This window comes from Podarcis erhardii, assembly GCF_964252035.2.
Source record: "Podarcis erhardii genome assembly, chromosome: 2".
NCBI lineage: Eukaryota > Metazoa > Chordata > Lepidosauria > Squamata > Lacertidae > Podarcis > Podarcis erhardii.
The window spans coordinates 126,940,917-126,954,130 of record NC_138498.1 but is presented as its reverse complement, the minus strand read 5'-3'; the positions used below and the strand labels follow the sequence as shown (position 1 = coordinate 126,954,130).

The following is a 13,214-nucleotide window of genomic DNA, read 5'->3' as shown; positions in this document are numbered from 1 at the left end:
TAAAATAAAATATTAAACCCTTCCTGGGAAAGTCTCTTTAATAAATAATAATAAATAATAACATTTTTTTTTATATCCCGCCCTCCCCAGCCAAAGCCGGGCTCAGAGTGGCTAACAACAGTAAAGTAATACCGCATTCTAAAATCAATTCCTTATAAAATCAGTTCAAATCAAATTAATGGCAACCGTTGGGCTAGAGTTTGTTCTGCGTGCGGAAAGGTCTCCTTGCGAGTAGAGCGTCCTCAAAGCCCAGAAAGGAACCCAATTTGTGGAAGAGGAGCAACCCAGGGGTACAAATAATAAAATTATTTATTATTGTTACTGTTACTGGCTGCGACGGCTATGCTGTGCCTCTGCGGTTGGAGGCGGTGAATGCCCCCGGATGAGTCCAGTTTGCTGGGAAGGATGTTGGGGCTCAGGCCCTGCCAGCGGGCTGATCACCACAACTTCACACCCATCGGGGCAGGGGGCTGGGCAAGACGACACTCATATTATTATTATTATTATTATTATTATTATTATTATGGCTCCCCATAATATGCATCTCTCTCTGATGTTGGACTGGATGGGTCCCCATTGGCCTGATCCTGCAGGCACTTTCCCTATGGAACTCCCTCCCACTAGAGGCAGCAAAGGCCGGCTTTCGAAGACAAGTGGGTGAATAGTAAGTCTGTCAGTGGCTGTGCTCAGCCTCCACTGTCTCTGCTGAGAAGGAATGGCCCTCCTCTGACCGAGTCCAGAGAAACCGGCTGCCGGTCAGTGAAGACGAACGGCTGGGGCCGGTGGGCCAAGAATTGTGACCTGGTGGTGCAAGAGGTGCCTTCATTCCCACATCCAAGCCCCACCCTGACCCCCACCATGAAGGTGACACCCACAGGCCAGGCTGCCCCCCCCATGTGTTTCGGATATCACATCCAAATCCATGAGGACTAGTAACATGGCCGTTTTTTGAAACCGAAAAGTGTCCAGGGAAGGCGGCGGAATATCCCAGGTCCCAAAATCCAGTGGCAGAAGTCCTGCTGCAAAAGGAGCCTTGGCTAAGATTCCCGCGCCGCAGGGGGTTTGACTGGATGACCCTTGGGGGTCCCACCCCATTGTCCAGTTCTGTCATTCCACCTCTGCCCCACAACAGAAGTCGTCTGCTTGCCGCACCTGCAGGCAGAAGGAAGGGCTGTGCGTGTCCTCTGAGGAATGCTTCTGACTTTGTGCGTTGCTTAATGAACCAGTTGCCACATCACAGCGGGCGGGACTAGATGACCCCTGGGGGTCCCACCTCTGACGCTGCAAAACCAGTTGCCAATTCAACAATATGAGCTTGGCTGGCGCCGCTCCCGGTGCCCCAAGTTTCTGAGGCTTCTCTGGCGGAGTCCCCAGGGTGCAGATTTCCTCCGGTGAAGTCTTTGTCTTCCTCACGCCGCCAGCCACGCCAGGGCCTTGCAGCGGACGAGCCCCAGGGCCCTCTGCCAGGCGCTGCACGCCCCCTCGTGGGTGCCCACCTCCTCCCAAACAGCCACCATCTCGGCCGGTGCCACGCCATGGACGCTGAACAATACCTCCCTGTAGCAGCAGGCGTCCGGCGGGAAGTGCTCCGAGCCAGCCATGTGGGGCAGGTGCAGGGGGGCCAGGCCGGCCTGGCGGGCGCACAGCCCCACAAAGACGTCCTCCAGGGGCACCAGGGGGACGTGGCGTGCCGCCCCCAGCAGGGCTGGCACGGCTTCCCCTGAGAGGACGTAGGCAGTGCCACTGCAGTACGGGGGGAAGGTGTCGCCCGGGTAGAGCGGGTCCGGGAGGTGGTGCCGACTCCGAGGGTCTCGGTTGGGGCGCACCCACCAGTGGATGCGGCCCAGGTAGGGCGGTGGGGGGCTGGGCAGGGTGCCCAGGTGGCGCGCCAGGGCGGGCAGGTTGAGGAAGACGTCGTCGTCGGCCTTGACCACGAAGGAGGCGCCTGGGCAGCACGTGGCTGCCCACCCGAGGAGTGCCAGGGTCTTGAGCGTCAGGTTGGCGTAGGTGTCCAGGAAGCGGCCCTGGAGGAGGTCTCCGTGCTGCGCCGCCTCCCGCTCCAGGGCGGCCTGCTGGGAGGGCTCCGAGGGCACCCCCAGGGCGAAGAGGGTCCTTGTGGGGCGCCCGCCGGCCCACAGCACCCCGCCCCAGGTGTCCCGCACGGCCTGGCGCCGGGCGGCGTGGTCTGGCGCACTGGCCACCAGGACCAGCAGGAAGGGCGTGCGGAGGGCGCAGGGGTCGCCCGCGGGCGCCAGCAGGAAGGCCTCGGAGGAGGGCAGGAGGGGGGCGCAGCTGGAGCAGGAGACAGGGCGCCCCCCGCTGGAGGGGAGCAGGTAGGGCAGCGAGCGCGACAGCAGCGCCTCGTGCGCCCCGCCGGCCAGGAAGAGGACCCCCAGCGAAAGGGCCGAGGCCCCACAGAGCAGCAGCAGCAGGAGGCGGCGGAGGCGGCGGCGAGGGGGCGAGGGGGGCAGCGCCATGCTGCGGGGGGGCCGGCCGAGAGGCTGCAAGAGAGAAAAAGGAGAGAGGTGGAAGAAGTGGCATCCTGCGACCCTCCCCGCCCCGGCTCATTTGGGCCGCTCCCGGCTTGCAACCCCACAGCACCCACCCCCCAACACACTTTATGCTGCCCACCCCCCCAGGGACACCAATTGCAGGAGGTGCCCCCCCCCTCGCGCGCTGCAAGCCCGTCTCTGCACATTGTCGCCCCCGCCTCGCTTGCAAGCTCAATATTTGGGCCCCTGCCCAATCTCATCATGCCAACCCCCCCCCCCGCATGCATGCAAAAAGATCTCCCTGCCCTCCCGATGCGCGGGGGGGGGGGGGCGTTATGGAGCGACGCCATTGCCAGGGGGGGCAAGACTCGCACAGATGCGTCGTCCCTTTGACTGATGCGTCCTCCCTTTGACCCGTTCCACCTTGGACTCTCCCCTGTCCCGCCCCCCCCCCATCTTGCAACCTGAGCCCCCCCTCCCCGCAGCCCACCTCTGCAAAGAGCACCCCCCCCCGCAAGACCAGGGAGGGGCGCGCCAGGCCGAGAAGATGGAGAGATGCGAAGATGGAGGAGGGCGAGGCCGCTTCGGCAGGGAGGATGAAAGGGGGGGGGAGGGAAGAGGAAGAAATACAAGGGGGGGTCTCCGCCTGCCTCCGCCACCTCCCGCCTTGCAGCTGTGCTCCACCAGCCACCTCTCCCCCCGCCCCCCCCCCAATGCGGCTGCAAGGGACCCAGGCGTCCGGGCGCCAGAATGGGATGCTGGAGGCTGCGTGGTGGCTGTTTTTTGCCCCCCCCCAAATCCCCCACAGCCGCCTCCTCCTGCTGCTTGGAGCCCCCCCCCGCCCCGCTTTGTGGGCCCGATCCCCCCCCGCTCTCACCTTTCCCTCTTCGGCCAGGAGACGTCCCTTCGGCGCCCAGGAGGACAGCTGCCTCGGGGTGCAGCCGCCCCCGCCGCCCCCGCCGCCCTCCGTCCGGGCAAACCGGTCCTCGCTGGCCTGCCCGGCGCTCCGATTGGAGGGCAGCCTCTGCCAAAGGCGTCGTGGACTTTGAAGGAGCCCGAACTCGGGCCGAGAGGGAGACACGTGTCCAGAGGAAGGCGCCCGTGGCCAGCCCTCCCCGCCGATGTCCCCAATGCAAGGACGTGGGGAGCCCGAAGGGACCGGTCCCTCGCCGAGTCGCCGGGAAGACGATCTTACTCACCGGGGAGTGACAGGCTCCCTCCGCCCTCCCTCGCCCCAGGGGCGTAGCGTGGGGGTGCAGGGGGGGCCGGCCGCACCGGGCGCAACATCTGGGGGGTGGGGTTAGGGGGCGCAAATGCCTTGCCTTGCCCCGGGTGCTGACAACCCACCTACGCCCCTGCCTCGCCCCCCCCCCCCGCCTCGGCCCTTCGCCTTCCTCCTGCGGTCCTCAAGGTGTCGCGCCCTCGCCCGCCGCCTCCGAGGAGACCCTGCGCCCCACACGCCAGCCCCAGTCCTGCAGCCCCGGCTTGGGGGGCTCCTAGACACACAAACTACGCGACAAGGACAACTGTGACCTTAAAGAAGAATGGGAACCTTTTGCAGAGTACTTAAGCAAAATGAACTGGACTCCTCGGCAGGTTTGGAATAAGCGCACACAAACTTTTTATTGGTAATATAAACACAGATAAATTAAGGACCTTTGCACTTTTACAACATGCAGAGAATAATAGGTGCTGAAAAACCAGAGAGAGGCGTTGAGGGAAGTCTGGGGGCGGGGATTTTCTTTTGGGGGGAGGGGGGAAATGAATGAGGGTGAGGTATTTTTGATAAATTGTTATGTTGAAACTCTTAATAAGAAATATTCCAAAAGAAACCATAGTGTTATAGAACCATAGCGGTGTTGGGATTTTTATCTCACCAGCTGCTCAGCAAGTAGCACTAGGGTTGTTTATATCATGTGAGTGTCCTGAGAGCGAGAGATGGGAAGTCTCAGTACTGTTGGGTACAAAGAGAAGTTACTTTCACTTCTGTGTGAGATGTTGTTCTGTACTGCTGCTGAGGGGACGCAGGTGGCATTGTGGGTTAAACCACAGAGCCTAGGGCTTGCCGATCAGAAGGTCGCGGGGTTCGAATCCCCACGACGGGGTGAGCTCCCGTTGCTCGGTCCCTGCTCCTGCCAACCTAGCAGTTCAAAAGCACATCAAAGTGCAAGTAGATAAATAGGTACCGCTCCAGCGGGAAGGTAAATGGCGTTTCCGTGCACTGCTCTGGTTCGCCAGAAGCGGCTTAGTCCTGCTGGCCACATGAACCGGAAGCTGTACGCCGGCTCCCTCGGCCAATAAAGCGAGATGAGTGCCGCAACCCCAATCGGCCACGACTGGACCTAATGGTCAGGGGTCCCTTTACCCTTTAGTGCTGCTGAGAGAGCACAGGCATGCTGATGGAGTCTCTGTATATAGACCGTTGAATAAAGTACCGGTACTTTTAAAGCCCCGATTGTCTCTTTCTTCTGCAATGAGATGCCAGAAGATTTGTGTGCTCCTCTCAGGAGGGGGGGGGGTCACTTGTCACCGGTCTCTCTGGACTGAGGAAGATTTATAGCCAGAGAGTGACCACCAGAGAGACGGTGTCTTGGGAAGGTGGTGGCCTTCCCAAGCGTTTTCCCAACAAGAGGTGGAAGGGACCCCCAGGGCTTATCCAGCTCAAACCCCCCCCCCCCCCCGCAATGCAGGAATCTCCATTGCAGCATGGAAGAGAGACGGGCACCTGACCCCTGCCGAAAACCCTCCAAGGAATGGAAAGCCCACACCCTCAAATGGCTCTCACCACCAGAAACTTCTTCCTGGTGTGACACGTTTCCTCATTTTCTTCTTATCGATTTTATTTCTATGCCAACGAGGAGCTTGAGGAGGGCGGTAAGTCGTTTTCCTCCCCACAAAAACAGCCCTGCGAGGCGGGTCAGGCTGAGAGGCAGCAAGCCGCACCCGGCGACAGATTCATGATGGCCAAGCCTCAGGACTTGGACCCTGGTCTCTGACCCTCTAACCACTGCGCCACACAGCCAGGCCAGGCCCCTTATTGGAAAGTTGCAGGTGGTGGTGGTCTCCACCCACCCTCCCTTCCAGAAAAGAATAGAATTTTGTTATTACGGTCACAGACCAGTTATGGCTCTCTTACAATATCAGGAAAATCATAATACACAACGGGAATACATTGAATTGCAGTTGGGTATATCAGAGACAATTCAGATATAGCAGCAGTTTAAAATAATATATTAAATCTTGATCACTAAAATATAACCTAAAATTGTCATTTAAAACCTTAATCATTTTGGTAGCACAGCTTGTTCCCTGAGTGTTATCTCTCCTCCAGATATTAGGGGTGGGGGTCTCCCAGAGAGAAAGGGGTCTCTTCCATAGCCACTCTGAAACCCCCAAATTCTCCCCCTGGACAACCTTTTCCGTGGATTCTGCTCCCTTTAGTTGCCAAGTGAAAAGGTTCCCTTTCAGCCAGGCTTTTTCTATACCCTTTTAAATGCTACTGCTACTAGTAATTTAATTATTTCTGCCCCGTCCCTCTGACTGGGTTGCCCCAGCCACTCTGGGTGGCTTCCAATACAATATAAAAGCAAAATGTGTTTGTGGGACCCATTGGTTTGCTCTCGTTTTTATTATGCATGCTGTATTTTTCACCCTGTGCTCTTTTTCTGCGATCAGCGGACGAGGGGGGGTCTGCTAATTTAACAAATAAAAATAGAAGCGAAAGAGCAGAGCGAGGGCTGGGAATAAATATTTTTATTTTTTAAAATTTTCAGACCGCCTGTCTGGCGAAGGGGACTAGAAGCTTGCTTTAATTTTTTACGGAAAGGGCCCTCGTGGCTCCATGGTTAGAGCACTTGCTTGGTGTAGGGATATCGCGGAGCGGGGAGTGGGGTCCGGAGGGAGCACACTTTCCACCAGCAGGCAGCCACGTCTGCCTGCACGCGTGACCCTGGGGTGCAAGAAAAACGCCCCCTCAGACAAGCCGCGGCTGCTGGAACATCGTCCCCTCGGTCTGACCTTTTGCGGTCTCAGCAGTCAGCAGTGTCCTGTCTGTAACCTTTTCCTTTGAGACCTTTTGTCTCCGTTCGTCATACACTGTGCAAGGGGAAATGACGCTGCGGAACAGGTGCCAAAATAGCTTTGTACCACCCCACGATTTCGGGACGGAAGATGTGTAAAGGTCACAGCCCAAAAATGTACCTGCCTGGCTTGCATGTTTGTCTCAATAAAAGGAGGCTCCACAGGAATGGTGGGAGCTCACTCGCTCGCTCGCTTCAGCCCACCTGTGCGCAGCTCACCTGATGATCAAGACCTGTCTTGGGCCTTCACTTCAGCTTGGCATGCAGAATGCCCCAGGAAGGGCTAGGACACAGCTCCCCACCCCTGAAACGCTGCCAGCCAGGGTTAAGAAATGAGCTAGACGGAGCCAAGGTGTGTGAATTGTGGACCGCCTTTTCTGTGATGTAGGTATGATGTTTGTGGGGGTGGTCTTGGGCTACACCCCTTCTGTGATGTATGTATGATGTATGGAGGGGTGGTCTGGAGCTCCAGGGCAGGGAATTTAAAATGTCTATATAAGGGTGGGCACGCCTTTGCTTGGGGTCCTCCTCCTTTCCTGCGTGTGAGGGCAGCACCCTGTTGCAACAGATCAATAAAGATCAGGCTTACTAGCTGCTCTGCTTCTCAATATTCTATGTTATTTTCTCCTACTGATGGAGAACCTACAAAGGACTCTACAAGGGCTCTTGCGTCCCCCATGAGGGAATAAGGGCAGATTTGGTTTACAACAGTCGGAATATCCTCCCCTCTTGTCACTGGAAGCCACGGGTTCGAGTTCTGACCCGCTCCGCCCTCGGAGCAGGAGGAAACGAGCTGGCTCCCTCTTCCATGGTTCAGCCCTTCAGATATGGGATGATGTCTGCCCCATCTCCTCTCAGCCTCCTCTTCTCCACATGGGGAGCTTCCTTCCATGAGGCAGCTGGTTTCTCCCTCCCTCCCTCCCTCCCTCCCTGCGCTGCTAGTTGCATCTTCCTCCCGTCTCCATGGCGACTGAGGCCACTTCTGCGGCTGCTGCAGCTTCCTGCCCCTGGCGGATGTGGCTCCCTGGCCTTTGGCAAGGTTCCTGCCACAACTGTTTTCAGTTTAACGAGTGCCTAAATGAACACTTTAAAAGCCAAGGTTCGAGGACAGAAATCTGGCTGGGTCTGGAATAACCTTGTGAAGTGAAAGGATAAGAAAGAGGGATTTATATCTGGATGTTATGATAGAGATGATATGGAAAACAGGAAGACACAATGAGAGGTAAAGGAGGTGCTGTGGGATTGGTGGAAGTCAACATTTGTTTTACTTTTTAGTGTTTGTGTTATTAACTTGTAAGATATGGATTTGTATTTTGAATGTTGCTTCTTGTGTTTTGTGTCTTGTTATTTTTCGATATTTTTTGTTGCTGTGTGGAAAATACTAATAAAATTTATATTTAAAAAAAAAAGTTTCACGGGGTTGCTCTGTGGAACTCTTCCTCTCTCTGCTTCAGAGGCAAGCAGGGCAGCAGATTGTATTGCTGGACTCTGCAGACTCTGCGCCCGAGCCAGGGACTTTCCTTTTTTTTATTTAAAAAAAAAAAGCCAGCATGACAAAAGTTCAAAGCACAGAGGAGAGTGCTCCTCCTCCCTCTCTCTGAACACAGGCACCCAAGGAAGCTGCAAAATCCAGTCCTTCCTAGTTAATCTGCGGAACTCCCTGCCACCAGAGGAAACGACGTCGGCCATCTTGGACGGCTTTAAAAGAGGATATGGAGGAGGAGAAGTCTATCCATGGCTCGGTCTGAGGGAACGATGCTTCTCAATCCCAGTTGCTAGAAACTGCGTTAGGGGACAGATGCTCTTAAGCCTGAATCCTGCTCGTGGGTTTCCCATAATGGGCGCCAGGTTGGGCAGAACTAGATGTGCCTCCTTGGCATCTTTTGAGTTGGGCTGTCTTCAGGGTCCTTGGGCTCCCCTATTTGATGGTTACCAAGTGTCCCGGTTTCCCGGGGACAGTCCCCGGATTGACAAATCTGTGTCAGGTGTGCGTGCAGGAGCCAGGCCCTGTGACCAATAGGACTCTGAAGGACTGGGGCCTTCCTAAGTTTGTTCTGCAGAGGCAAGGCGCAGCCGCACAGGTGAGGCCGATTGGTAACTCACTGCACCTGGTGGCAAGAGCCGGGAAGGGATATAAGGTCAGCATTTCCCTTCAGCTCTTTGCCACAGCAACACGATTCCTGCCTTGCTATGTTTGGCTTCTCGCTTCCTGATCCTCGGATCTCGGCTTCTTGACTCCTTGCTTCTCGACCCTCGGACCCTTGACTTTGTGGCACCTTGCTTCTTGACCCTCAGACCCTTGACTTCGTGACTCCTTGTTTCTTGATCCTCGGACCCTTGACTTTGTGGCTCCTTGCTTCTTGATCCTTGGACCCTGGCTTCTGGACTCCCATTCCAGCTCCCACCCCGCCATCTTGCCCCCGGTCCCGACGTCCCCAGCTGGAACTTCAATCACCCATGAACCGGACTGTGACAATCTGTCCCTGGACAAAATCCGTCCACGGAATATCCCCAGATTTCATTTAATGTCCCCGGATTTATGTTTTAAGCGTTGTAGATTTATTAGTAGGGAATGAATGTTGCATGATTGGTTCAACGGCACAAGACACATCACATGGGGACTTCCGGCGAGGCCAAATGGCGGGCGCCACGGCAGCGAGCAGCTCCAGAAGCCAGCCAGAGCCAACTGTGCTACCAGGCTGGCCCCGCGGGGGCTGCTGAGACTGCTGCTGCCACTGCCGAGGGGGAACCGGGGGCACCCGCCGCGTCAACTGGGGGAACCACTTACAGCCCCCTGTGACCCAAATCGAGCCGGCAGTGAGATCGACTGGCCACCTGGCCGACTGCTTGGCTCTGGGGCCATGAAAACCCCGGAGCCGACGCAGAAGGAGGAGGAGGAGGAGAGAGAAAGAGGAAGGAGAAAAAAAGAGGGGAGCCCCAACCGAGGTTTTTCTAATTTTTTCCTTAAACTTTTTGATTTTTATTATTTAGTTTAATTCTATAAGATAATATTTCTAGTCAATTACTTCTTGTTTCAGGGATTTTCACGGTATTTCATTTGTTTTGTGTAATTTCTCAATTCTGTGACTGTCTTTTTTCTACTGAGGCCCAGAGGAAGGCCGCACAACAGAGGAGACCACAGAAGAGAAGATATTACTTCTTCTTTTTAATAACTTTTTTTTCTCTGTTCAAAAAAAAGAAGTGTTCCCGGTGTAGTAAAGTTAGTCTCTGTTTAGAAGCTGTTCCTTGGTCAAGTAATAAGAGTGAGGCCTTGTGGGTAACCAACAAGCCACAAGGACTATGGGAAATAAGTCCTGTCCCTTTAACCTCAGACTAACAGGCTCCCAGGGTGTGAGAGATTTACTATGGGAAAGGAGACCCCTGATTTAATGAAAGCTTTGACACCGGGTTCGAAGAATGTGTATCTGCATAAACGCCTCGGAAGGGAGGAAACCCCTTTGATTTAAGTTCTGGGTTCTTAATGAGACCAGCCGCCAGGAGTTAGATTGATTAGCCTGCAGACCGGTCATTGGAGAATTTGAAAAATAATCAGGACCACTGGCAGTCTTCTTTGAGAATTCCTGGAGAACAGGCGAAGTCCCGGCAGACTGGAGGAGGGCAAATGTTGTCCCTATTTTCAAAAAGGGGGAAAGAGAGGACCCAAATAATTACCGCCCAGTCAGTCTGACATCAATACCAGGGAAGATTCTGGAGCAGATCATTAAGCAAACAGTCTGTGAGCACCTAGAAAGGAATACTGTGATCACCAATAGTCAGCATGGATTTCTGAAAAATAAGTCATGTCAGACCAACCTGATCTCGTTTTTTGACAGAATTACAAGCCTGGTAGATGAAGGGAACGCAGTGGATGTAGCCTACCTTGATTTCAGCAAGGCATTTGACAAGGTGCCCCATGATATTCTTGTAAAGAAGCTAGTAAAATGTGGACTTGACTATGCTACCACTCAGTGGATTTGTAACTGGCTGACTGACTGAACCCAAAGGGTGCTCATCAATGGTTCCTCTTCATCCTGGAGAAGAGTGACTAGTGGGGTGCCACAGGGTTCTGTCTTGGGCCCGGTCTTATTCAACATCTTTATCAACGACTTGGATGATGGACTCAAGGGCATCCTGATCCAATTTGCAGATGACACCAAACTGGGAGGGGTGGCTAACACCCCAGAGGACAGGATCACACTTCAAAACGACCTTAACAGATTAGAGAACTGGGCCAAAACAAACAAGATGAATTTTAACAGGGAGAAATGTAAAGTATTGCACTTGGGCAAAAAAAATGAGAGGCACAAATACAAGATGGGTGACACCTGGCTTGAGAGCAGTACATGTGAAAAGGATCTAGGAGTCTTGGTTGACCACAAACTTGACATGAGCCAACAGTGTGACGCGGCAGCTAAAAAAGCCAATGCAATTCTGGGCTGCATCAATAGGAGTATAGCATCTAGATCAAGGGAAGTAATAGTGCCACTGTATTCTGCTCTGGTCAGACCTCACCTGGAGTACTGTGTCCAGTTCTGGGCACCACAGTTCAAGAAGGACACTGACAAACTGGAACGTGTCCAGAGGAGGGCAACCAAAATGGTCAAAGGCCTGGAAACGATGCCTTATGAGGAATGGCTAAGGGAGCTGGGCATGTTTAGCCTGGAGAAGAGGAGGTTAAGGGGTGATATGATAGCCATGTTCAAATATATAAAAGGATGTCACATAGAGGAGGGAGAAAGGTTGTTTTCTGCTGCTCCAGAGAAGCGGACACGGAGCAATGGTTCCAAACTACAAGAAAGAAGATTCCACCTAAACATTAGGAAGAACTTCCTGACAGTAAGAGCTGTTTGACAGTGGAATTTGCTGCCAAGGAGTGTGGTGGAGTCTCCTTCTTTGGAGGTCTTTAAGCAGAGGCTTGACAACCATATGTCAGGAGTGCTCTGATGGTGTTTCCTGCTTGGTTTCGCTGCTGATGTTCCAACTAGCAGCTGTCCTTTCATCCTTTGTGATGGAGAATCAGAAAAGACTCTGAATGTGGAACTTTGGAAGGACTTTAACCATTCTATCTGTCTCTTAGTTGTGAGTATGTAAGTCAGTTAGATTTTACAATGTTTTTGTTTTCTTGCTTGTAACTACCAAAGAAGTGCCTGCTATTTTAGCATGTTTTCTTATGTTCTTTTAAAATAATTTTTTAAAGAAGAAACTGTTTTGGTTTGTGTGCCTTTCCGGGGGAAAAGCTAATTCCTAGCCTTACGCTTGGTTGCGCTCTACCGTAGAATTTCTGTCTGCAAGTCTGTAATACAACTTGTGGAGTGGGGATATCCAGCAATAACGAGGCACAGCCTTCTCCCTGGGTTGTGGCTCTGAGTTCCCCGGATCAAAGGGAGGGGTGGCAGCCTTACCGGTTCTAGTTTGTCCTGTTTCTGTAAAATGTAAACTATCGCCCGCCAGCCCTGCTCAAGAAACCTGATCTGGCCGGAGAGCAAAGACAGGTGAGGGAGGAGCGTGTGGTTTGGGGGCGAAGTAAGTTTACCAAACCCGGATTCTTTGAAAAAAATATGGTAACCTTGCGGCCTATTGAACCCCTTGCCCTCCTGCTTCACAACAGCTTTCACCTGTCCAGGTGCAGCTGCCTGGGAGGAGGGACAAGGCTGATGCACCTGCAGCTGGTGGCCAGTCTTTTGTAGTGATAAATACTTAGTTCCTGGGCCAGGTCACAGGCTCACACCCTGTTCAGTTACAGATAGGTAGCCGTGTTGGTCTGCCATAGTCAAAACAGATACCTGAAGAAGTGTGCATGCACACGAAAGCTCATACCTAGAACTAACTTAGTTGGTCTTTAAGGTGCTACTGGAAGGAATTTTTTGTTTACACCCTATTCAAACACCCTTAAGACAGGATTTGTGAAGGAAAAGACAATGGGGAGGCTTTTCCACTTTGACCTTGCAGAGAAAACATTTGCTCAGTTTAGGAATCAAAATGGTTCCAGGTTGGCCTCCCTGTGTTGATCCATGTATGTGCGGTTATGAACATTACCATATATCTAAGGCCATAAAATTCCTATCACACAGGCCATTACGCCAGATGAGATTCAGAAGGAAGCAGGGACCCCAGACAGAGCCACTGAGTCTCTGCCCCCACCTGCCACTCCCCGCTCCCTGGAACGGGCATTCAGAAGCATCCAGAATAAGCGGGTGGTCAGCTGGGCAAGATGCTTCAGCTGGGAGTTCTGCATCTCAGGGGCGTGGGACTAGATGACCTTTGGAGGGATCTCCAAAGTCTACATTTCTAGTCAATGCACTCTACGTGGGGCTACTTTTGAAGGTGACCCGGAAACTGCAATTAATCCAGAATGCGGCAGCCTGACTGGTGACTGGGAGTGGCCGCCAAGACCGCATGACACAGGTCTTGAAAGATCTACATTGGCTCCCAGTATGTTTCCAGGCATTCTGGGAGTTCTCGGTCCACATACTGCTTAAGCCTGCCCTGTAGAATTTTAAGCATAACTTTGCTAGGGTGTGAAATGAGTGCAATTGTGCGGTAGTTGGAAGTTCAGGGAAGTTACCTAGCTTTAAAAATAATATAAAATCAACTCCTTTGCCAGTCTCCTCCACTTCAACACTATTTTGCCCTTGGAAAAACA

The 13,214-nt window shown here is 53.4% G+C and overlaps 2 protein-coding genes across 3 annotated transcripts in view; one reads left to right on the top strand and one right to left on the bottom strand.

Annotated features, from left to right (window-relative positions):
* Positions 1–13,214, top strand: part of LOC309334648 (uncharacterized protein) — a 193,453-nt gene that overhangs the window by 34,124 nt on the left and 146,115 nt on the right. The gene's annotated exons all lie outside the window — the stretch shown is intronic.
* B3GALT4 (beta-1,3-galactosyltransferase 4) lies at positions 21–2,582 on the bottom strand. Its single transcript, XM_081849340.1, has one exon. It carries the CDS (start codon positions 2,475–2,477, stop codon positions 1,410–1,412), a length of 1,068 nt encoding a protein of 355 aa, XP_081705466.1. The 5' UTR covers positions 2,478–2,582; the 3' UTR covers positions 21–1,409.

Bases quoted from the DNA above. Each gene is read 5' to 3' on its own strand.
- B3GALT4 (XM_081849340.1), bottom strand. From the start codon at position 2,477: ATGGCGCTGCCCCCCTCGCCCCCTCGCCGCCGCCTCCGCCGCCTCCTG.